The sequence below is a fragment of the Quercus suber genome, unplaced genomic scaffold, assembly GCF_002906115.3.
Source record: "Quercus suber isolate HL8 unplaced genomic scaffold, Cork oak 2.0 scaffold_109, whole genome shotgun sequence".
In the NCBI taxonomy this organism is placed as follows: Eukaryota; Viridiplantae; Streptophyta; class Magnoliopsida; order Fagales; family Fagaceae; genus Quercus; species Quercus suber.
The window spans coordinates 915,156-940,728 of NW_027069574.1; the positions used below are offsets into that span (position 1 = coordinate 915,156).

General features: G+C 34.8%; 1 protein-coding gene and 1 pseudogene across 1 annotated transcript; one reads left to right on the top strand and one right to left on the bottom strand.

The window, feature by feature from the left end:
• Positions 1 to 22,350: 22,350 nt before the first annotated feature.
• On the top strand, positions 22,351 to 23,320 carry LOC112029379 (UDP-glycosyltransferase 90A1-like). Its single transcript, XM_065775304.1, has 3 exons — positions 22,351 to 22,838; positions 23,065 to 23,196; positions 23,314 to 23,320. The coding sequence occupies exons 1-3, from the start codon at positions 22,351 to 22,353 to the stop codon at positions 23,318 to 23,320; spliced, it is 627 nt and encodes a 208-aa protein (XP_065631376.1).
• Positions 23,321 to 24,003: 683 nt separating this feature from the next.
• Positions 24,004 to 25,226, bottom strand: LOC112022182 (xylan glycosyltransferase MUCI21-like; annotated as a pseudogene).
• Positions 25,227 to 25,573: the final 347 nt, after the last annotated feature.

Consider the following 25,573-nt stretch of genomic DNA (forward strand, 5'->3'; position numbering starts at 1 on the left):
AGCTCATGTATTCAGCCAGTTAATAAATAATTACCATCTTGTCTATCAAAGGTACTGATGGGCTGATGCACATATTGAAGTCACAACTCACAAGTGCACCGTCATGTGTTAAATTTACTAAGAGTTTCAGTTTAAAAAATTCCCTTACATGTGGGCCGATGAACTCTAGCTAAGCTGGTATCTTTTGCCCTCGTAAATCCTAGGTAAAAAGTAATTTGGTGATTCAAGACCCATAGAATATGTATGTAAACTTATCAATTAATATATATATATATATATATATCCATAGTTGGACATTCGTTTTAGTAAGATTTAAAATCATGTTGTCGTGTGAGTGGCACATGCTATGACAAGTGGAAGTGCATCTTTAACCAATTGGATCTAAAGAGAACAAAGCCTGACATTAGTCCTTTCATACATTTTCACCAACTACTTTGATGGATTTTACACCCCTGTAAAATAGGGTTTGTTTAACTTATATAATAGCCAAGTAAGCCAAGTTGTTACTTAGGTCAATTATGAAAATTTAGGTGAAAAAATAATAAATCATATCATATACAACAAAAAAGTAAAGAACACTAGCGAATACTCTTCTGATTTAATTTACATTTTAAGAATCTAAAGATATGTAGTTTGCTACGTTATTTAAATCTTTTAATAATGTGGCAATTTGTACACTTTCAGATTTCTATGAAAGGGATAAAACTCATTTTAACTTGACACAATCTTTAAATGTTTAAGGTTTAAGTTCACAAAGAAGAATAATAGAAAAAGCCTTAGAAGACATTTAATTTGTTGATAATGATTTTCATATTACATTGCGAAGGCTAATTATATAGACTTCATAACACTTTTTTACCAAGTAAAAGAACTTCTAAATTGATTGTAATTAAAATCTTCCTATGCACCCTAATACTGTTACAGATAAGGAAATAAACAAATAAAATCTAAGTATATGAAAATGACATAAAAATATATAATAAAGACTTAACAAATAATAAAAACTGACTTTTATTCTGTCATACATCAAACTTAAAGCTCTTATGCAAGTGAGATTGCAAAAATAACCAAGGCTTATACTGGCAAATCTTGGTCCTAAATTAAGTTACACCAAAGCTTCAGCATAGGCTCTTAGCTAAAAGTTTCCATGAATTTTGGCAAAAGTGAGTTAGGTTGAAGCTGGTATGAAACCTAACATTGCTGTAGTACTTGTGGTAATTTTAGAATCGTTTTCAGCCATTCACTTCAAGCCAGGGTCATGTGACAGGCCAGTTTATCCTTTCCATAAACCTTGACAATCTTGTTTTTGTCCTTATAAAACCAAATACAATAAGTTAATCTTTCCCTTTACTGACATTGTTTTGACTTCCTTTCCTGTTGCGTTGGTCACGTAAGAGTTGCTTTAGTGAGCAACTGAGTGTCAATTTTTTGTTGAACCACAACAGGAAAACATTTTAGGTAGAGTTAAACTTTGTAAAGACATCTTCTGTTGGTGGCTTTCTACTGTCTGACCAGAAAAGTAGGAGACGTCAGATGTTGTCCATATTTTTCGGTCAGCCACATTTCTTTCATCTTTGTGAGGTTTTTGCTCAATTTGGTTGAGTCATGCAACGGTGGAGTGGACTAATTAATTGAACTTGTTTATTCATTCTGCCAAAAAAAAGTTAATTTGGTTCGTTGGTTTCTGCAATTGAAATTGTTACTAATAAAACCAAAAAGAAGAAAGGAACTTACAAAGAATTGGCTTTTCAGTTCTCATTATACCGAAGTACAAGGTTTTTATTTTTTTGGCAGTAACTTGCATAGTTGCATGTCGTGTATTTTAATATTAGCTACATTGATATTTACATTTAAACAAAGAAAAAAAGAAAAAAATTTATTGTTCTTTTGTGGGTTACAATTAGTACACTTTATAAAGGGGTCAAACATTGAATATTTTGCCAAGAATTATTGTANCTCAATTGGAAAGAATTCATGACTAAATTTAAAATATATTAGTATGTAAATTTGAAATGCTCAGATGTGAAATATTATTATAAATTCATAATGTAAATGATTTTCATGGAATAAATTCCTTAAAACTCATATATATATATATATAGTAAAAAAAATATATATATATATATATATATCTAACAATTTATATATATTACCAATTTTTTCTTTCACTTCTCTTAATTTCAAATCTTTGCGATGTCACCTATAATCCATTTTCAGCTTGTTATACTTATTTGGTTGGTTTATATGTAACTTTTAAAAATTAAAAAACTCCTACGACCAAGAACTTAAAAGGATTTGACATCTAAGAGAATTACGTAGGCAAACCTCAGCTGACTATGTTACTGACCATTTAAAAGCTGATGAAAAGATTGGATTAGCTCTAAAACAAACTGACATAGCTTTTGTTGAGACATAAACTAGACTCCAATAATTCTACTAGCAGTACAAACCCTTTTTGCATGGAGCATATAAAAGTGTTAAGTGTGACTCAGATCCACAAATGCATGTGTTCCTTATTCATAATATCAGCTAGTAGTCTTGTAGACTGTGAAAGAAGCTAGGGTATGGCCAATGGGGGAAATAATTATGCACTATTTGGCCATAGTGACTGTTTGTTATAATGTGACAGACTATAAAGGCATTCCTTTAATTTACATTCTCTATGCTTATATGGGTCCATGTTATGCATCATTCTGAATCTTTGTCATACTTAGAAGTTACCCTATACCTGTGGAAAAGTCTTAAGATGAAATGTAAATGATTTCAGCTTCAGGCTTTGGGTTCCACTTGCACACTCGTGTAAAGCCCCTAAAGATTGTAAAAATAATCTAAGCTTTTATCTATTCCACGTACTAGGTAAATGCCATAAGGTTTTTTACATAGAAATTATTTTATATCTTTCCACCAAATAGGGGCTGAAAAGTGAAAACCAACAATACTCAAGCTAGATAGAACCAAGTATATTCAGGACATGCATGACTAACACCACATTTTTTATGACTATTGACATAACTTGTTGTGATTGATGCATAATAAAAATGATTTCTGTAAGAACTAATAAAAGTGATGTTTCCAATCATAGCCCATATTAGTTATGAAAAATATTGTGACTCTAACATTAGTCATAAGTTAATCCATTGCCAAAAAAAATTTGTTTTCTTTTGATCAAAGTGGAGTGGAATGGCACATGAAACTCAACTTACTCTATGGACACCACATATATACAGTATACTTAATACTCTATAATTGTTTAATCTATATTGGTAATAATTTTCTGAAACTAGTAAGTGTTAAACTGAAATTATTAGTGGAAGAAAATAATGAGATAAACCAGTAAGCACAATATGAGGACTCACAATATGTAATAGAAATTGTGTGAATATGGCAGGAAGCAGTTGTTTAAGTTGGGTGGGGGGTGGGGGGGGGGTGGAAAAAAAAAAAAAAAAAACCTATAGCCGCGTTTTTAAAAACGCGGCTATAGGTTGCTCAAAACGTCACTGAGCCAGTCGCGTTTTTAGGGTAAACGCGGCGGAAGTGGAACCTGTAGCCGCGTTTTAAAAACGCGGCTATAGGTCCGCAGACTTAGCCGCGCGTTATAAATCGCGGCTCAAGTGCGAGCTATAGCCGCGTTTCCTAAAACGCGGCTAAAGGTCTGCAACCGTAGCCGCATTTTGAAACGCGGCTCCATCTGAACCTGTAGCCACATTTTTTAAAAAACGCGGCCATAGGCCTGGGGGCCGGTTTCCTGTCCAGACCAAAAAACACGGCTACAGGTCTGGAGCTGCGGTACTTAGGCCGCGTTCACAAACGTGGCTACAGGAAACGCGGCTCCAGCCTGTAGCCGCGTTTTTGGGGTCTATAGCCGCGTTTTTCAAACGCGACTATAGACCCAGATTTTTGTAGTGACATCAACATTACTTCGTTTCTTTAAACCTTTCATTTGGCACCTCAAATTTTCAACTAGCTAATGATGATGACCTTTTTGACACATGAATAAAATATTAAGGATTAAAATGAAAATTTTGAAATGATAGGGACTATTTTGAAACATGGGGCAATGGTTGAAGACTAAAAGTGAAATCAATATTTTTTTTTTTAATTATTATAAATAATGATCAGGTGCTTATGAGTAAGGCTTGAATCTTCCTATGATCACATGAATAATCATTTGTTTTAATTCATATGATGATATCTTTACTATGCTATGGAATGTTTGATTGCTTGTGTGTTGCATGACATGACAAATGTGTTGGGCGTACATAGTACATGTATGAGTGAAGTTCCATATTAAATAATGATGAGAAGAATGAGTGATTAATATAATATAGTTGAGCTCATACCTATTGAGTTTAGGCCTTTTTGGTTAAGTGATGTCTCTACGAAGGAGTTTCTGCAAGGTGTTTATCTCTCCAATATAATGACCATTAATTCCTAGTAGACTGACTTAGGTCAAGCGGGGATGTAACTAGGTGGGCACCTGACACCCCAGCCTTAAGGGGAATATATATATATATATATATTACAATTTATATTTGGGCCCCTTCCTCAGTCAAGTAGTATATGATTTCGCATTTCACTCAATTTTCCCATTTTTGGTAAAATTCGGTATTTTGCCACCTAATCTCGTGATTAGTGAGACTTAGAGTTTTAGAAGGTTTCCTAATTGTTATAGAATTTTATTTCCTTAGTATTTATATGCGTAGTAGCCTCCAAGGGCAATTCAGATTATTATTAATAAAAAGTTCAGACTTTGTTTATGTGGATTCCAGACTTATCAGCTTGTGGATTCAAGAAACCCTTCGTAAATTCAAAGTTTATTATCAGAAATTAATAATTTAGTTTCTATTTTATCAAAGAGAGTATTGTGTGTACTTTTTTTCAAACTTCTGCAACCTCAATTCTTTTAGTGGATACTTACTTGACCCCAATACATGGTGATTTATGACAATCTTATGTGTTCTTTTGAATTTGTAGCCATAAAGGTTTTTTTAATTCGATAGTTACAAGGGATGAAGAGGAATTTGAACTCTAATTAAGGCTACCATTTGAAACACAAAGATGTACCCATTAAATTACAAGTTTCTTGACAACAATTAAGTTAATTAATTTTGTTTAAAAATCCTATAATTAAAAGCATATCCAAAAATATAGCTGTGGCCACAAACCTGATTTACCTGATGAAGCTGGCCAAATTGGTTGAATGGATGGACAAAGAGATACAATCCTTCTCGTTTCTTGTTGCTGCAGCTTCCAACTTTGAACTACTTAGCTGTTACAATCTTTGTGAGCTGATCATGATTAATATTCGATTGCCATTTTGAGGACCAATTCAAACAGTGGCCATGAACAAGAAGTGACAAGGAAAGGGATGTCAAAGCCATCGATAATCATTCTGTCATTACCTTTCATCAATTCTATCATTCTTTAATAGATCTGTGACTTTTTGTGGTGGTGGGCATAGTTGTCAGTATCGTACGATACGTATATACGTATCCTATCGTGTATAAAAAGTTTCGTATCGTAAGTGTGTATCGTAAGTGCTTATGAATCGTTCGATACATAGGTGTGTATCGTATGAATGGTATCGTATCGGTGAATTGTACGTATTGTACGATACATAGACATGTGGGTTTAAAATGAATTTTTTTTTTGGTTAAAATTTGTGGTTTTATTTGATTTAAACAAGTTGTTAGACTTTTTTAACACAAAATTATTGGGAAACTTAATTGAGTCTAATTCCCATGAGTTTTTTTCTCTCCCTTCTCTTTCTCCTACAAAATTTAGACTATACTTATAACACTCACTTTCATATATGCAAATATATTTTCTATGCTATTAATAATAAAATAAAAATATAATTATTTTTTATTTTGTTATTATTATTATGAATCTAAAAAGCTAGAATGCCATGAAAAAATATATAGAATAAATTATTAGAATAAAAAAAACAAAACAAAAATAGTAAATGTTGATAATAATGAAGAAAATGTCTATGAAAAATTAATTTTGCAAGATGTTGAATATAATAATAACATTGACTTAGATGGAGTTGAGTAGATAAGATGGTGAAAAGATATTATATTTTGGTTCATATATCATGTATTTCACTTCTGAGTTTAATCAATTTGAATGATCATGTTACAAATATAAGTTAATTTGATTTATTTAGTTAGCTTTTTTTTTTTTTTTTTTAGAAAGAAGCTAACTTATTTTATTTCAACTTGAAACTATTCCATCCAAATCTAAAATCGAAGTAATATGCGATGGGACATCTTCCATCCATACTTGTGAATCTGGTATGCGTAATGCATTTTTCGCCAGACTATGAGCTACACTATTGCCGTTTCTCTTAACATGAGAGTACACCAATTGTTCGAAACTTCTACCAACCCACTTCACATCGTCTACCAGCAAACCTATTGGAGAAAGGTTATCCTCTGCTGACTTCAAAGCTTTGATGAGGCAAAGAGAGTCACCTTCAAGAATCACATTTTGAAAGCCCAAATCACGTGCAAGAGAGGCTGCCTTCAGAGCAGCCAGAGCCTCCACCTCATCCGGTTTGTATGCATGAAGTATTTTTTCTGAACAGGAGGCCATCACAGCACCATTTTTATCCTTGATTACCACTCCAACTCCTGACTGGTTGAACTCACTGAAGACTGCTCCATCAAAGTTTGCTTTCACCCAACCATCTTGCGGACATAACCAATTAGAGCTTCCAACAGTTCTGTCCGTGACCATCACTCCAGGATTCCGCCAGTCAGCTTTGAATTGATTCAATTTCTGTTTTGCTTGTTCAGCTACCAGATGGAGCGGAACAGCATTTTGGGAGGTCCGAATTTTGTTTCTTTGATTCCACACCATCCAAGCCGTGAAAGCAAATAACTCAACTGATTTATCCTCTTCAAATAGCCAGGACAGCAGTTCTTTAACATCTGTAAACTCCATTTCAGACCTGAAACACCACTCCTCACCCACATCCCAAACCTCTCCCAACTCCGAGCAAGACCAAACAGAGTGCACAGATTCTTCTACAGCAGAACGGCACCTCTCACAGATCGGATCAGCTGTCACTTTCCTCTTCAACAAAGCCTGTTTTGTGGGTAGAACATTCCGACACGCACGCCAAAGGAAGTTTTTAATTTTTGGAGGAACACGCAGCTGCCAAATCTTCTTCCAGAGCTGTTTGTCATGAGTTGGAGGGGCTTGATGGCTTGCTTCCATTTCAGATTCTTGTTTAAGGAACACATACCCGGACTTACAAGTGTATTGACCTGATGAGGAGTATGGCCAATACAAAGAATCCTCCTTTGCTGTTCGGCTAAGAGGAATCCTCTTGATCAACTCAGCATCCTCTTCCACAAATAAACCATCAATCAGCCCCTCGTTCCATGTTCTCGTGTTCTGGTCTATGAGCAAGTCCACCGTGCAATTTTCAAAACTCTCCAATGGACATATCGGCAAACTTGGAGGGTGTTTTCTTGGCAGCCAATGTTGCTGCCATATATTGATTTTTTCCCCCCTTCCAACCCTCCAAATCGCCCCCCTTTTAATTATATCCCTCCCCCTAAGGATACTCTTCCAAGCATAGGAACCTAACCTCGAATCAGCAGCCTCCATTATTGAAGAATTAGGGAAGAAACGAGCTTTAAAAACCTTGTAGAAGAGTGAGGACTTATCATGCAGAAGTCGCCAAGCTTGTTTTGCCAAAAGAGAATCATTAAACATTGCAAGATCACGAAAACCCATACCACCAATGGTCTTTGATTTTGTCAAATCCTCCCACTTCACCCAATGAATCTTTCTTCGATCACCCCGTTGTCCCCACCAAAACTTCTTAATAAGGGACTCAATCTCATTGCATAAACTTATCGGCAATTTAAAGCATCCCATTGTGTAGGTAGGGATAGCTTGGATGACAGCCTTTAAGAGCACTTCCCTTCCAGCTTGGGAGAGTAGTTTTGCCTCCCACCCTTGAAGTTTCCTCCACACCTTCTCCTTTATAAAATTAAAACTCTCTTTTTTCCTTTTACCGACTAGAGAAGGCAACCCAAGGTATTTCTCATAGTTCCTAATCTCTGGTACTCCCAATTTCACCTTTATTCCATGCTTNNNTTTTTTTTTTTGAGAAAGAAGCTAACTTATTTTATTTCAACTTGAAACTATTCCATCCAAATCTAAAATCGAAGTAATATGCGATGGGACATCTTCCATCCATACTTGTGAATCTGGTATGCGTAATGCATTTTTCGCCAGACTATGAGCTACACTATTGCCGTTTCTCTTAACATGAGAGTACACCAATTGTTCGAAACTTCTACCAACCCACTTCACATCGTCTACCAGCAAACCTATTGGAGAAAGGTTATCCTCTGCTGACTTCAAAGCTTTGATGAGGCAAAGAGAGTCACCTTCAAGAATCACATTTTGAAAGCCCAAATCACGTGCAAGAGAGGCTGCCTTCAGAGCAGCCAGAGCCTCCACCTCATCCGGTTTGTATGCATGAAGTATTTTTTCTGAACAGGAGGCCATCACAGCACCATTTTTATCCTTGATTACCACTCCAACTCCTGACTGTTGAACTCACTGAAGACTGCTCCATCAAAGTTTGCTTTCACCCAACCATCTTGCGGACATAACCAATTAGAGCTTCCAACAGTTCTGTCCGTGACCATCACTCCAGGATTCCGCCAGTCAGCTTTGAATTGATTCAATTTCTGTTTTGCTTGTTCAGCTACCAGATGGAGCGGAACAGCATTTTGGGAGGTCCGAATTTTGTTTCTTTGATTCCACACCATCCAAGCCGTGAAAGCAAATAACTCAACTGATTTATCCTCTTCAAATAGCCAGGACAGCAGTTCTTTAACATCTGTAAACTCCATTTCAGACCTGAAACACCACTCCTCACCCACATCCCAAACCTCTCCCAACTCCGAGCAAGACCAAACAGAGTGCACAGATTCTTCTACAGCAGAACGGCACCTCTCACAGATCGGATCAGCTGTCACTTTCCTCTTCAACAAAGCCTGTTTTGTGGGTAGAACATTCCGACACGCACGCCAAAGGAAGTTTTTAATTTTTGGAGGAACACGCAGCTGCCAAATCTTCTTCCAGAGCTGTTTGTCATGAGTTGGAGGGGCTTGATGGCTTGCTTCCATTTCAGATTCTTGTTTAAGGAACACATACCCGGACTTACAAGTGTATTGACCTGATGAGGAGTATGGCCAATACAAAGAATCCTCCTTTGCTGTTCGGCTAAGAGGAATCCTCTTGATCAACTCAGCATCCTCTTCCACAAATAAACCATCAATCAGCCCCTCGTTCCATGTTCTCGTGTTCTGGTCTATGAGCAAGTCCACCGTGCAATTTTCAAAACTCTCCAATGGACATATCGGCAAACTTGGAGGGTGTTTCTTGGCAGCCAATGTTGCTGCCATATATTGATTTTCCTTCCACCCTCCATCCAAATTCCCCCTTTTAATTATATCCTCCCCCTAAGGATACTCTTCAAGCATAGGAACCTAACCTCGAATCAGCAGCCTCCATTATTGAAGAATTAGGGAAGAAACGAGCTTTAAAAACCTTGTAGAAGAGTGAGGACTTATCATGCAGAAGTCGCCAAGCTTGTTTTGCCAAAAGAGAATCATTAAACATTGCAAGATCACGAAAACCCATACCACCAATGGTCTTTGATTTTGTCAAATCCTCCCACTTCACCCAATGAATCTTTCTTCGATCACCCCGTTGTCCCCACCAAAACTTCTTAATAAGGGACTCAATCTCATTGCATAAACTTATTCGGCAATTTAAAGCATCCCATTGTGTAGGTAGGGATAGCTTGGATGACAGCCTTTAAGAGCACTTCCCTTCCAGCTTGGGAGAGTAGTTTTGCCTCCCACCCTTGAAGTTTCCTCCACACCTTCTCCTTTATAAAATTAAAACTCTCTTTTTTCCTTTTACCGACTAGAGAAGGCACCCAAGGTATTTCTCATAGTTCCTAATCTCTGGTACTCCCAATTTCACCTTTATTCCATGCTTACTTCTTCCGGTACAAAATACTAAAGAACAAAGAGGTCTTGCTTTTATTTACTTTTTGTCCCGAGGCTTCCTCATACTTGTATAATAGCTCCAGCACCTTGTCACACTCCTCCATAGTGGCCTGCAAAAAATAAGACTATCATCTGCGAAAAGCAAATAGTTAGTTTTGGGCCTCTCCTACAAAGAGAAACGCATTATCTTCTCCTGTAAATCAACCCTTTATCAACCCATTCAACCCTCCGTACAAAGATAGAGAGAAATAGGAAAGGACATGATAAGAGAAAGAAGAGTGGGACATCTCCTTGCCTAATCCCCCTAGTTAGGACAAATCATTCCACATCATTTGGACACGAATTCAACCAAAAAGACTTGTCAAAGCATTGAGATAACTGTATTTCAACACACCCCCTCTACTTTAAGTGTGCCCTCACTTTCAATCCACAATCCACAATCTCTATCATCATGAGTAAGTTGCCCACACCAGTAACATAAATTTGGCAGCCTTTCATACTTAAAAGAGATCCATACCTGCTTTCCTCCATCACCAACCGATATCAATCTCCCACGGCACAACGGTAAGGATAAATCAATAGATACCTGTAAGCGCATAAAATGGCCTCCATCGTATAATTTTGGATCCTTTGGTGCTGAAACTTCTCCCACCACGCTGCATATTTTTTTTGCTGCCTCAATAGTCATATATTTAAATGGAATACCGTGCACCTGAACCCAAAACTTTGTTTTCACAAATTGAATTTCTTCAAGCGGTGCCTCATTCTCATATCGACTCATCACCACGAGATGCTTATCAAAACTCCAAGGCTCGCCCTCTAAAATTCTATCCACATCCTCCTTATTGTCAAAAGAGAATAGGATTTTATGGTCACCAAAAGGCTGAATCTTGAAACCATTTCGAGCTTTCCATAATGGGGTAAACGTTTTTGCTATAATCTCCATATTGATTGCCCGCTTAGTTAAGAACTTTGCAGCAATGGAGATCATCTCAACTTCTTCGTCATCCAGTAAGCAGCAACCTGGCCCTTCTCTCTCAGAAAGAGTAAGCCTATTCCATGATTGAGCCAACTCGTCCATTCTCACTCACACTCAAATCTGTTTCCCAACAACCCCAAAAGAAAAAACCAAACAAGCCTAGGAATAACAGTATTACTCCCAGGAAACTAAACCACCTTCTAAGAAGGGACACTCTAATTCTACTATGTAAAGAACTACTGGTGGTTGCTCAAATTTGCTTAAAAGGTTAAAAGAAAGATTTAGATATTCCAATGTCTCTTTTCCAACATTCCAAAACCATTTAGGTAATTTACCTTCAATTTTGTTGTTGGAAAGGTCTAAATATTGCAATTCATTTTGGGCTTCTAGAAAAGCAGGAAATTCAGGCAAATTGCAAGAAGATAACTGCAAAGATGAAAATTTGGGGAGGGTTGAATTGATATTTGCCTTTGAAACCGATACTTTGTTACCTGAAAGATCGAGATTGCGAAGCTCTTTAAGCTCAAAGAAAGTGTTTTACTCCACCTTGCCCTTTAGGTTGATCGAAGAAAGATATAGGCTTCGTAGCTTAGTCAAATTGGCAATTGATCTTGGAATTGATTCATTCAATTTGCTTTCACTCAAACTCAAAACAGATAATGTTGATGAAGAGATATTTTGGAATTTGAGTGGGCCAATGAGCTGATTTTGACCTAGATATAATCTAGACAATGAAGGGTTTGAAAACAAAATTGAGGGAATGGCCTCTGTGAGTGAGTTTTGAGACAAGACAAGGCTAAACAAATTCGAAAGTCTACCTATTTCGGATGGGATTGGCCCTTTCAACTGATTTCTGTAGAAATTTATGAAACGGAGATTGGTAGTATTTGTTAGCCAAACTGGGAAGCTGCTGTCAAAATTGTTGTGTGAAAGGCTTAAGAATTCTAGTTGTGTAAGCCAAGATCCAAATAATTCAAAGAATTGAGGTTGCTGATTGAACTATGCAATTCACCAGAAATCTTTGTAAAAGAAAGATCCAAATAATTCAAGGACTTGAGGTTGTTGATTGAATTGGGCAATTCCCCAAATAATTTGTTTCAGAAAGATCCAAAACATTCAAGGACCCAAGGTTGTCCATTGAATTGGGAAATTCCCCAGAAAAATTTGTTGCACGAAGATGCAATTTCTTTAGGGAACTACAAAATCGAAATTTGGGAAGAAAACCAGTAAGTTCGTAGTTATATGACAAATCAATGGATTGTATCTTGGGCAATAGGAAAATATTCAAGGGAAATTCACCCCGCAAATTGCACTCAGACAGAGAAAGAGAAGTCAAGGAAGACAAATTTGCCAGTGATTGAGGTAGTGACAATGAAATGTTCACATAGCCTAGATGAAGTTCTCTCAAATATGTCATGTTCTGGACAAGTGCTTCAAGATGAATTCTTCTGAGATCCAACAGTTTATAATAATGATCAAAGTATTCAAAATAATTGAAAGAGAGATCAAGTGAAACCAAATTGGATAGCCATGAAATTTCCGACGGGATTCGGCCATGTAAGAAGGAAAAAGAGAGGTTGAGATGGGTCAACCTCACAAGCTGGCCAAATTCAGATGGGATTGTGGAGGAAGAAAAGTTGTTGGAGTCAAGGTTGAGTTTCCGAAGGTGACGCAAACTGAAGAGACTGCTGTTAGAGTTAAGAGGCCCATAAAGCCAACTGTTGCTTAGGTCTAAGCCAATCACCTCACCATTCTGTGTATCGCATGTGACCCCAACCCAGGAACAGCAATCAGTATCTGCCTTCCAAGACTTCATCTTTGGATAAGAACCATTATAGTAATCAGGGTAATCATAGTAAGTATAGTATTCAGGATATTCAGTATACATTCTCTTTTCAACAAATTCTTGCCTTAGTTGCAGCAAATGAGCACTTTGGTCAGGGAGGCAATGATGATGAGAGGAAGTATTAGAGGAAGTTTGAGAATGAGAAATGAAGAAGAAACAAGAGGCGAGGAATAAAGGCAGGTATTGATGATTCATTCTCCCCATACTGAACATCTTTACAGCAGAGGAAGTAAATGGAGAATTGGGTGGCAGTGTTATAAGCGATAAAGAACCGACGATATGAGTGGGTATTTATACATACAATAATGCAGATAATGGGAATGGGAGCCAAGTTGAAAGGACTAAAGTAACTGGATATTTATCTTTATTTTTATTTATTATTTTTTTTGGGTCTAAATCGAATTGTATTTCACCATATTGATTTGAAAGGACCGCCTGATATAATTAGAATCTTAGAGCTATCAGTATTGACTGGAATTTTCTTTCCATAATATACCGTTGTGATAGTGAAGGTGCTCATCTAATTCCTACCATGCTAGAATCCATTAAAAGGTGCTCATCTTTCTTTGTTACGGGATTGGGCCTCTTTTACTAATTCCGTAATATTTACAAACAATGATTATCTGTAATGGATTTTTGGATGATAAATATTAACAATGTTTATCACGTATTCCAGAAGTAATGCCCATCTGGCTATCACTTGATAAATCGAAGTAATGGACCCAAGCATACGAATCTACCATTTTTTTATAATAATAATAATAATAATAATAGTGGACTTGAGAGACAATAATATTGGTCCTAATAACATTAGGAATGCCGAATAAATGTTTTCTCAAAAGGCAATTTTTATAGAAAAATAATTTTAGCGGTGATATTTTTTGGTTGTTGAGGTAACAAATATCTTATCAACAAAGTGGAGGATATCTAGTGTAATAACCAAAATTCATAAATCACATTCTACCAACACTTATTCTAGCTGGCTTGTCTACCAAAAAAAAAAGGAAGTTTGAGGAATATATATAAGAACAGTTTGCGAAAACCTCACTTCAGCAATAATAGACAACGAATAAATAAATAAAATGGCTAAAATTTTGATTTTGAACCTAAAGTTCATATAAATAAAGAAATTTTTCAGTAATTTAGAGATGAAAAAAAAAACTTTTTACAATAATTTGGGATTTAAAAATGAACTTTTAAAACTGAAGATTGACAAGTATGATATTTTAAATAGTTTAGGAGGAGTGAGAAATGAACTTTTTAAAGTTTAGAGAAGAAAAACAAAATCAACATAAAATTTAGGGATAAAAATAATATTTTAGCCAAAAAAATTTAATAGAATAGGAAGTTTTCTTCTTATTAATCTTTTCATAATCCCATCAGTAATTTCATTTTAAAAGAATAAATAGTGACTATAAGAAGATAATATTAGAAGTAACATGAGGATTAATCTTCTCTTCTCCTCTCCCTTGGACCAAAACTTGCTTACGAAACAATAGAGTAAAGTGGAAGATGCTACACAAAATTAATACAATTTTTAATCATCAATCATAGACAAAATGAGTCAAATGCTATATTTCTATCTACAATTTTCAGTGCCTTAATAATCTTGGCAAACAATATATTGACTGGGTTTAAGTAAAGACAAAAGTTTTGAGGATGTTGTAATCTTGCTTAATTTCTTGGTAAGTTCCTCCCTTGTCAATCTTCTTCCTCTCACTTTGTCTGTATCCATAGATCATACTTTGCGTTTGGAGGGACCAATGGATGGACTGGAATTTGTCATCTTGAAGTGTAGAAGACGGAAATTTGAGTCCTAAGGCCCTTAGTTTGATATGAACTCCCGCACCAATTTTCCAAATTCTTGTTAGGAAATAGTTACATGAGAATTAGAAGACCTTTCTGAATTCTTGTTAGCAAATAATTAGAAGAGAAGCAGTGCCAGCTGAATAGTGGAGCAAGAGAGGCGGTCGCCTAAGGCCCCAAGTAAAAAAAAGGCCCCCAAATTTTAACCAATAAGGTTATTTATAATCAATAAATAAAATAATATTTTTTTTACTAGATGAAAAACAAATAAAAAATAGAGAGAAATGCAATGTCCATAATATTTTTTACAACACTTTTACAATTATGCTAAGTAGCAGGTTGTTACAATCTGTTATTGATGGCAAAAAAATAATAATAGTGATATTTTCAAAGAGAAAAAAAAAAAAAAAAAAAAAAAAAAAAAAAAAAAAAAAAAAAAAAAAAAAAAAAAAAAGCAACTTAAAACATAGGATTTATTGTAAAAAAATATTGTGAATGTTATACTTCTAAAAAAAATAAGAATAATAATAATCAGAGTTTAGTTAGCAAACTTTTACTAGTTCTCGTCGAAGTCCACCACTAACACCACTCTTTTACTTACTATTATCAATCTACCATATCAACAAGTATGAAAAATTTTGTCAAATTTTTTCTGTTTATAAAATTTCTAAAAAAAGAAAAAATTCTACGTAGTTTATGTTAATTAGTAGTAATTTTGCATTTAAAACAAGATAATCAATTTTCGCCTTAGGCCCCCAAATACATCAAGCCGCCCCTGAAGAGAAGAATATTCAAACGAGGATGGTTCCTCATATTCTATGAGAGGACGTAGTCATGAATCAATGAATGTTATTTTATTCGCAATTAGACATTTGAGACAATGCAAAATTTGATACCGCGTTAAAGGTCATTATCATTTGGTAATCAAAGTAACAAATGTTGACTCTCTCTTTTTTCTTTTTCTTTTTCTTTTTTCAATGAATGTAGACTCTATTGTTAGCAAATAATCACACGAGAAGAATATTCAAACGAAAATGGTTCCTCATATTCTATGAGAGGACCTAGTCGTGAATCAAAGAATGTTGTATTCGCAATTAGACATTTGAGACAATGCAAAATTTAATACCATGTTGAAGGTCATTATCATTTGGTAAATCAAAGTAACGAATGCAGACTCTTTTTTTTTTTTTTTCCTTTTTTCTTTTTAATAATTCAACAGTTACAATAATTGGGGAAGAGAGATTTGAACTCTAGTTCTCCTAATAAAGAAGAAAAAATTATGCCACTGAGTTACAATACCTTTGACAACGAAGGTGAGTATTAGAAATGCCAAATAAAATGTTTTTACAAAAGACTTGAACAATCTTGTTTTTATTCGAAGTGATTTTAGTGGCGATTTTTTTTCCCAGGTGACAAACACCATATCAACAAACCCTTTTAGTAATGAATTTGCATATTTAGTAATTAAAGGGGTTTGCTGTAGTAAGAGTCGAGATTTTTAGCACTAATGAAGCCTAAAACTTTTTAAGCCATAATCTTACACTAAATTATCGTTTCACGTAAGTTCTACTTTTGCAATTTGCTCACTTTGTCAAGATCATATTAGAGAGCAGCTAAATTTTCCTCCCATTTTGTTTGACCAGATTGAATGTCATTGATTAAGAAAAGTATTTAAAATTTGAAATCCACAAATTTCCACCAAGCTAAAGACCGTATTAACTAGCTTTTCTACAAGTCCTTTAGAAATCCTCATTTCTATTGGTAAGTTTCCCTACTAATTTCCATACCTCCAATGACAACCCCCTTGCACTTTAGGAGATTCTTCCGTTGTCGTAATCGGTTTGGAGGGACTATGAATGGACAGAGATTTGTTTGGTGTAGGAGATGGAAAATTGAGTCATGGGTAGTTAAAATTGGTAACCAATTTCCAAATTGTTGATAGTAGATAATTACACGGGACGCAGATCTTTCAACGGAAAAGGGGCCCTCATATTTAATGAGAAGACCTAATCAAAAGATTTAAAACAATGTTGTATTAATTTTCAGAATAGTTTTTGGTTCCAATGGTACAAAATCATAGAAATTCGGACACAGTGTGGAACTTGCTAGGAGGTAAGGTGCTTCAGTGTTTGTGAGAGATATAATGCCCTTTTTTATTACCACTATTTTATGACTGAATTGTAGTAAAAAGTTGCAGGACCTATATCAATGTCTGTCATAAAATAACTTATTCGTTTATTGTTTGTTTTTAGACCTCTTAAAACACAACTGGATTAACCTAATTAACAAGCCAAGTTATTACTTAGTCCAAATTCCTGATCTAGGTTAACACAAATATATCATATCAATGTAAAGTGCAGAATATAAAGAACACAAAGATATGATGACCCAGGAAAACCAAACCGGTAAAAAACCTAAGGATGATTTAATCTAGCTATTCTCAAGGTAAACTTGAATCCACTATGAAAGAATCAAAGTTTTACAATAGCGACTTAGACCACTAACATCCTATTGCTACCCACAAGTAGAAAATTTACTGACACGACCACGTGCAAGCTCCGAGACCACGGACTCCTTCTTTCTTGGATTCTCCAACAAGTACAAGCACTTCCGCTTATGTATCTTTAAGCTCTTTTGTGCAGCAATTGAATGATCATCAAGCTCTCAATGAAATCTCCTTCTTGATAATCCTAAGCATGTGTGAAGGCAACCACCTCTCAGATCTCACAAGAGATTCACACATACAGCAAATAGAGTAACCTCTAAAACGTGGTTAAGGTTTATACCTAGGGCAAAACATAAAACCCTACATGTCATATGGGCTTAGGACTGAGTTGGAAATTCTGCAGAAAAAACAATCTGCACGACTTTCAATCGATCAAGTCTAATTTTCAATCGATCAAGTCAGTCAGAATTGCATACTCAATTTTGCAGTTAACTCGATTCCAACTTTACATAAACGACATACTTTGAGCAAGTCTAAAACAAGACTAACAACCTGTTTTGATTATGGTTTGCCAACAATACAAATTAGAGTTCTAATACATTAGTTCCTAAGTACCTAGAACCTAACAGTTATTATTCATTTATTTTTAGCTACTAGGTTCTAATTAGTTCAAAATGTGGGTTCTAGTTAGCTTAATTAGTAAAATCTATTGTCGTTGAATAAGAGATCTGAAGTTTGATTCCTACTTACACCAAAAATCAATTAGTGTGTCTTAGTCGGACATCATAGGTTGGAACTCAAAAAAAAAAACCTTATCCAAATTCAAGTTTTAAAACACAACCGTTAGGAAATAATTACATGAGAATCAGAACATTAAAATGGAGACGGTCCCTCGTATTCTATTAGAGGACCTTTCCGAATTCTTGTTAGCAAATAATTACAAGAGAAGAATATTCAAACGAAGATAGTTCCTCATATTTTACAAGAGGACCAAGTCATGAATCAATGAATGTAGCTACATTTGCAATTTGAAATTCGAGACAATGCAAAACAATTGGTGAAAATTTGGCGACATTACCACATTAAAGATCATTACATTTGGTAAATCGAAGTAATGAATGTAAACTCTCTCTTTTTTCCTTTTTTTTTTATTATAAATAATTTGAAAGTTACAACAATCAAAGGTGAGAGATTTGAACTGTAGTTCTACTAGTAAAGAAGAAAAAGTTATGCCATCAAGTTACAAAACTCTTGACAACGACAATAGGCATTAGAAATATCAAATAAAATGTTTGCTCAAGTAAAATGATAGTAGTTCTCCTAGTAATGATTTTTTGAAAATTTATTAATTCAAGGGGCTTGCTGTAGTTAGAGTTGAGATTTTTTGGCACTAATGAAACCTAAATAGATTAAAAGCCATACTTTTACACACAATTATCATTTCACATAGGTTCTACTTTTGCAATTTGCTCACTTTGTCAAGATCATATGATAGAATACGGAACACCTAAATTTGTTTGACTAGGTTGAATGTAATCGCTTAATTGATAAAAAAATTTAAAATTTTAAAACATAGCTAGCTAATGGAAAATACTTTTGCTACATGTAATAAATATATAATTATTCTAGAATTTTTTGTTTTAGATTTTATTATATTTTTAGAGTTTTAACTTATATATTATACATGATATATGAAGATGCATTACAAAATCTTATAATACAACCATCTTTATGACTTTTTTTTCTTGGTAATTTGATAGTTACAGCGGGGGAGAGGTAGGAGAGATTAGAACCATGAATGTTATGGACATACCAGTAGATACATGCCAACCTATTAAGCTGCAAGCCTACAACCATCTTTAAGATTTTTTTATTTTAAAAAATTCTACTGCTGATGGTTTGCCAAGATAACATGTTGATTAAGGAATTGGTATGTTTTATATCCCAATAAACTACTCCATGCACCATAATTATTACTTAAGTCACCTGATCTACAAATTCCCATCTAAGGCAGGTTAAAAACGTTGAGGAACATCGTATGTAAGCTATTATTTATGAAAATCTCAATCCAGCAAAAACAAACAGCGGATTAAAAAGAAGATTAGCTTAGAAAATTTCGTCTTACTAATCTTTCAGCAGTCTTATCATTTCATCTAAAAAGAATAAATGGTGAATTGTAAGAAAATAGTATTGGAGGAACGTGAACAACACTACAAAAACAAAAACAAATTTGAGCCAACAAAAAATAATAGAAAGAATGATTCAAATTCTATCCCTATCTACAAAGTTCAGTGTCTTAATCTTGATGGATAATGTATAGACTTTAAAAACAGTACTACCTAGCTTTTCTGCAAGTCCTCTTGACAAAAGTTTTTGTGAATGTAATGAAATCCCTGCTCAATTTTCTTGGTAAGTTTCCATGTCAGTGTTAAGTCCTTCCAAATCAACTCCTAACAACTCCATTAACCATTTACAATCAATGGGGAAAAAAAAAAAAAAAGAAGCCTTTTTGTCGTAGAATTCTTCTATAAAAAAAAAAACATTTAAAAAAAAAAAAAACAATTTTATGAATAATAAGTTGGTACCACCATATCTCCAGTATTAATGAGTTGGCAAGCATATTTCTACTGATCTACATATAAATTAATATATTTTCATAAATAAATAAATTGGATATTATATTGCAATATTTGAATGGTTAATGTTTGGGGTAATTTTGATTTTACCCCATAATGTTTGGATTTAAGTCACTTTGCTATTATGTTGTGATGAGGTATCTTTTAAGTGTTAACCAAGTGACATTTGTTCATTCAAAATTACGTCGAGGTTATGGGGTCCAGTACTGCTGGGCTATTGATGGTCAAAATGTCATAGTGTTTGTGAGAACGGTCACAACTGATTTCTTTTGATTCTGGCTTAGGGATAAAAAAAAATAAATAAATAAAAATTGAGTAGTTTAGGGATAAAAAATAAAAATAAAAATAAATAAAATGAAAACCTTTTACTATAGTTTGGAAATTAAAAATGAACTTATAAAACTGAAAATTGACAAGTATAATATTTTTAATAGTTTCTTAGGAGTGACAAATGAACTTTTTAAATTTTAGGCTGCGTTTAGCAACATGTAAAATATTTTCCAAGTGTAAAATATTTTCAGATGAAAATATTTTTGAGAAAGGAAAATATTTTTAAGTGTTTGGTTGCATATTGAAAATTGCTTTGGAAAATGTTTTCAGGTGTTTGATTGCATTCTGAAAATGCTATTTTTTTACTAGCTTCTCACATTTTTTCAGCTTCCAAACAAATTTTATAATAGAAAATTTCAATATATAAACTTAAAGAAATAAAAATCAAAACAAAACCTTTCATTAAACTCGAAAATTCAATCAAACTAAGAGAGGGAGGAAGAACGAGTGAGAGATTGAGGGAAAGAGGGAGGTAGATCAAGAAAGAGACAAAGATTGGTCATGGGTGGGTAGATCTAGAGGCAACGACGATGATTTTTAGGCAAAGACGATGAGATTGGTCATTGGTGTGTCGATCTAGAGGGCAACGGCAACGATATCGAGTGGAGGAGGAGACAATCTCAGGTAGGCAGCGGTGACAAGATCGAGAGGATGAGAGTTTGATCTAGAGAGCGGCGGCGACGTGCTTCAGGCGATGGCAGGCTTCAGGCAACGACATGCTTCAGGCGGCAGCAGGCTTCAAGTCCTAGGTTCAAGCTCTCTCTCTCTCTCTCTCTCTCCTTGTCATTCTTCTTCCTCTCTCTTTGTCCTTATCCATCACTACCAAAAAAAAAAAAAAAAAACGTCCTGTGGCCACGAGATGGAAATATATATATATACTTGCGTTTGGACTTTGGAGGGACCAGTGGATGGGCTTGAATTTGTCATCTTGAAGCGTAGGAGATGGAAATATGAGTCCTGAGACCTTTGATTTGATATACTTCCAAATTCTTGTTAGGAAATAATTATGCCACTGTGTTATAAGATCTTTGACTACGAAAGTAAGTATTAGGAATGTCAAAAAAATGTTTTTACAAAAAACTTAAACAGTCTCATTTTTATTCGTAGTGATATTAGTGGTGACTTTTTTTTAGGTGACAAACACCATATCAACAAACCCTTTTAGTAATGAATTTGCATATTTAGTAATTAAAGGGGTTTTCTGCTGTTAGAGTCGAGAGTTTTTGCACTAATGAAGCCTAAAAATTTTAAGACGTACTTTCACACTCAATTATCATTTCACGTAAGTTCTACTTTAGCAATTTTGCTCACTTTGTCAAGATCATAATAGAGAGCAGTTAAACTTTCCACCGATTTTGTTTGATCAAGTTGAATGTAATCGATTAATAAAAGTATTTAAAATTTCAAATCCTCAATTTTCCACCCAGCTAAAGACCACATTAACTAGCTTTTCTACAAGTCCACTTGACAAAAGTTTTTGAATGTACTGTAACCCCTGCTCAATTTTCTTGATAGATAGTATATGAAACGCATCTGATTTATGATGATTGTTTTTTTTTTATTAGGTCAAGACACCAATTATGTGTAAGGAAAGATTGAATTGTAGATATATTATTCTACAACAACTACAATAAACTTTATCACTTGAACTAATTAGAACCCAACTCTTTTTTTAAAATTTTAGGGTAAATTACAAAATTAGTCCATATCCTTTACACCATATCTCAATTTAGTCTCTAACCTTTCAATTTTATCAATTTAGTCTCTAACCTTTTCCAAGCAATGTCAATTAAGTTCTTGCCGTTATCTTTGAATGAAAAAGCTTATATGCCAAACTGAATAATTAAAAAAAAAAAAATTATGCCACATCGTATTAAAAAAAAAAAAATTAAAACTCCTAACCTCTATTTCATATTTAACAAAATACTACATACAAAATAAGTATTTCTTAAACATTTCATATTATAAAACACATCAACAAAGTATAAACATACAAAATAAGCGTTTCTTATTTTGTGTGCAATTTTTGTTTAGTCCATATTTATTTTTTTATTTTGTTTTTGTAGTTAAAGGGCATGAATTTTATTTTTTTATTTATTTTCTTGTAGTTTAATATTTAAATATTTAGAGGAGGAGAGACAAATATATATATATATATATATATAAAAGGGCAAATCTTAATTTTTTTATACTAGTTTTTTTTTTTTTTTGGGGGGGGGGCAATGGCCCCCCTCTGCTCCAACGTGGGTCCGCCCCTGATGGTCTCTGATGGGTTCCTCTGGTGGACCCTAGAGTCTGCTTCCAAGTTCAACATCCCAAGGTTTGTATTCTATGGTATGTGCTATTACTCTTGCTGTGTGACTAGAGCTGTGGCTATTGATAGACTTCTCTCTGGACTCGAATCAAATGACGAGTTAATAACAGTGCCTCCTTTGCCATGGATTAAAGTTACTAGAAATGACTTTGAGCCCTCAATTTCTGAGGGGGAGCTAAAGGGTCGGAAATTTGAGTTCACCATGGAAACAATCATAGCAACATTATTGAATAGCTATGGTATTATATTTAACAGCTTCTATGAGCTTGAGCCTTTGTTTGATGATTATTGGAACCGTGAGTGTACACCCAAGGCCTGGTCCGTGGGGCCTCTTTGCCTGGCTGAGCCACCAAAGGGTAGAACTGAACCCCACAATAAACCCAAATGGGTTCAGTGGCTGGACAAGAAGCTTGACCAAGGAAGCTCAGTTCTGTATGTAGCTTTTGGGTCTCAGGCGGAGATTTCACCTGCACAACTCAAAGNCTCTCTCTCTCTCTCTCTCTCTCTCTCTCTCTCTCTCTCTCTCTCTCTCTCTCTCTCTCTCTCTCTCTCTCTCTCTCTCTGGGGGGGGGGGCAATGGCCCCCCTCTACTCTAGTGTAGGTCTGTCCCTGATGCTCTTTGAAATGTTGATGTTGCCTCTGTTGCCGTGCTTCTCAGTCACTACTTGCCGCTGTTTCTCTTCTCTTTCTCTGTATTGTTTTTGGTATTTGGAGGAGCAATGTTTCTGGGTTCATTGTCGATTTTGGTTGTGAAATTTCCTGGGTTGGTTGGGTTTTACAGAGGGATTCGGTTGGTTTTTTTGGGCTTTTTCAGGGTGTTTCATGAGAGTTCTTATGGTTGCAAATATTGTAGGAAAATATTTTTTATTGTTGCAAATTACTGTTTATGCATTTTTATCTTGGCTAGTCCATGAACAATGCCATGGACCAGCCCAAAAAAACGCAATCTCAAAAAATGCAGCTGCAGCCGCTATACAAACGGACCAAATCGGTACCTGTAAATCAATAAACTATTGGCAAGTTTTTTTTTTTTTTTCTTTTTCTTTTTCTATCAAAAAAGTGCATTGTAGCTTATAATTGAATATTTAAAATATTTTTAACAAATAACTTCAATCACTCGTTAAAAATACCCCTCTTTTAAGATAAAAAATGGGATCAAGCTGAAATTTTCGGTTTGATCTTCATGAAAACATCCATTTGGGGGCTGTCGATCAACTAATTAAATGGTCAGTAGAGCAATAGAGCTAACACCATCTGAATATCTAGTAAATTCAAGAATTGCTCATACATTTTTTTAATATAGTTTGCTAAGATTTGCAGCTCTGTGGTCAAACTTAATTATGTTACTACTAGAGAACCTACTAAAGAGGAGTAATAACATGTCAATAAGTGATTTTGGCTTGGCAAAATATATTTTTAATTTTTTTTGAGTTATGCTTCACTGAAAGGGTTTTTTTTTTTTTTTCCACCCATGAATTCCACAAAATAATAATAATAATCAACAAAAAAATAGTTATTGAATCATCTAATGTTCTTTCAATATATGTCTATCTTTTTTTTTTTTTTTTTGATGAACCAATATATATGTCTATCAACACTAACCCTCCTTGTTCATGAATTTCTTGGCCTTCTTGTACATTTCTTTCAAGTACTCCCTGAACCTAACCAAATCCAATGTAACATTTTATTCCTTCAAATATACATTCATAAGAGACCAACCTGTTCCTCTAAAACCAACTGGGTCTCTTATAACCAAGTCATCCTTGCTATACTTCTCTATCAAGCTACTCTCCTCAGTTTCGATCCTATACTCCATGTACTCTGACCCCACATTCCTAGCCAATCTCGCATAGCAAACCTCCGCCGCCCATTCAGTCCCAAGCGGCACCACTTGCATGAACACGGAGCCAGGCCGGAGAAAAATTGTATGTGTAAGGGCTGCACCATGTATACCAATAATTGCATGACTCGAATGTATCAATTCGTAAGCTTTGTGCATAAGGGTCATAGGTGTTGGCTTAAAAATAATCACATTAAAACCAATCTTCTCGGCTTCAAATTTTACTTCATTTTGGTTCAAGAGTACACGACCAACACGACCATTACAACTAATCAACACAAGAATTGGTCTAGATTTAGAAGGATTAAATTTAAAGGGATGGTTTTGCTTTTGCTTTTGGTTTTGGCCATAGGCTTTGTCAATTAAGGCATGGAAATGGGTGAAAGCTTTTGAGTTTGGTATTAATTTTGGGTTTATAGTGATCAAATCATGTGATATAATAACCACATTAGCAGAAGGGAAACAATGGATGATAATATCATTATCAAGGTTTATAATAGGGTATTTAGTAAAAGTACGTAATATTTCAGTGAACTTACTAACCCACAAATCACGAGCCTTCGATGTCACAAGTAGAACATCTTGATCAGGGCAGATTGAATATTCGGTGATGAATAGGGGGATGAAGCCATCGTTGAAGTCATGGAAGATGTTTCCAGTGAGTTCACCAGCACTGAATACTATGGCTGGGGCCTTGTGTTGGATTTCACAGTTTGGGATTATTGGGCTTGAAATGAGGGTGACCTCTTTGATTCTGGACATTGTGTGAGTCTCCCATTTTCGTGGATAGGGCCTGACTTTTTCTACCGTGGGCTTTTGTGGGGTCAAGGTTTTGGGGTCCATTACAAAGAATGTTGAGCTAGTAGGGTCCAGTACTGTTGGGCCACTGATTGTACAGAAGTCATAATTTTGTGAGAACGGTCACAGCTGATACCTTTTGCTTCTGGCTTCCTAATTGATTTGGATACTAAACTTTTCATATCTGCAACCATAAAGAATTTGAAAGAAATTTAGCCCCAACAATAAGCTTGAAGCTTCTAGATTATTCCAAATTAAAACAATTTTTTTTTTTTTTTTGGGTATTGGAAATTTTAACAAAATTAATTACATAGAAAAAAATAAGAGTAATATTGATGATTGTTTGCTTTATATAAATTATTTCTACACTAATAAGAATTAGTTTTTTGGATTTTTTGCTAGAAGAAAAATAAAAATTAATATTTAGTAGTATAAAGGCAGCTATGGCTTCATAAACATTTTGTTCCTTCTGATTGTGGAATCAAGCTTTAACAATTAAGTTTGTCAGTAATATGCCCTATGCTTAATA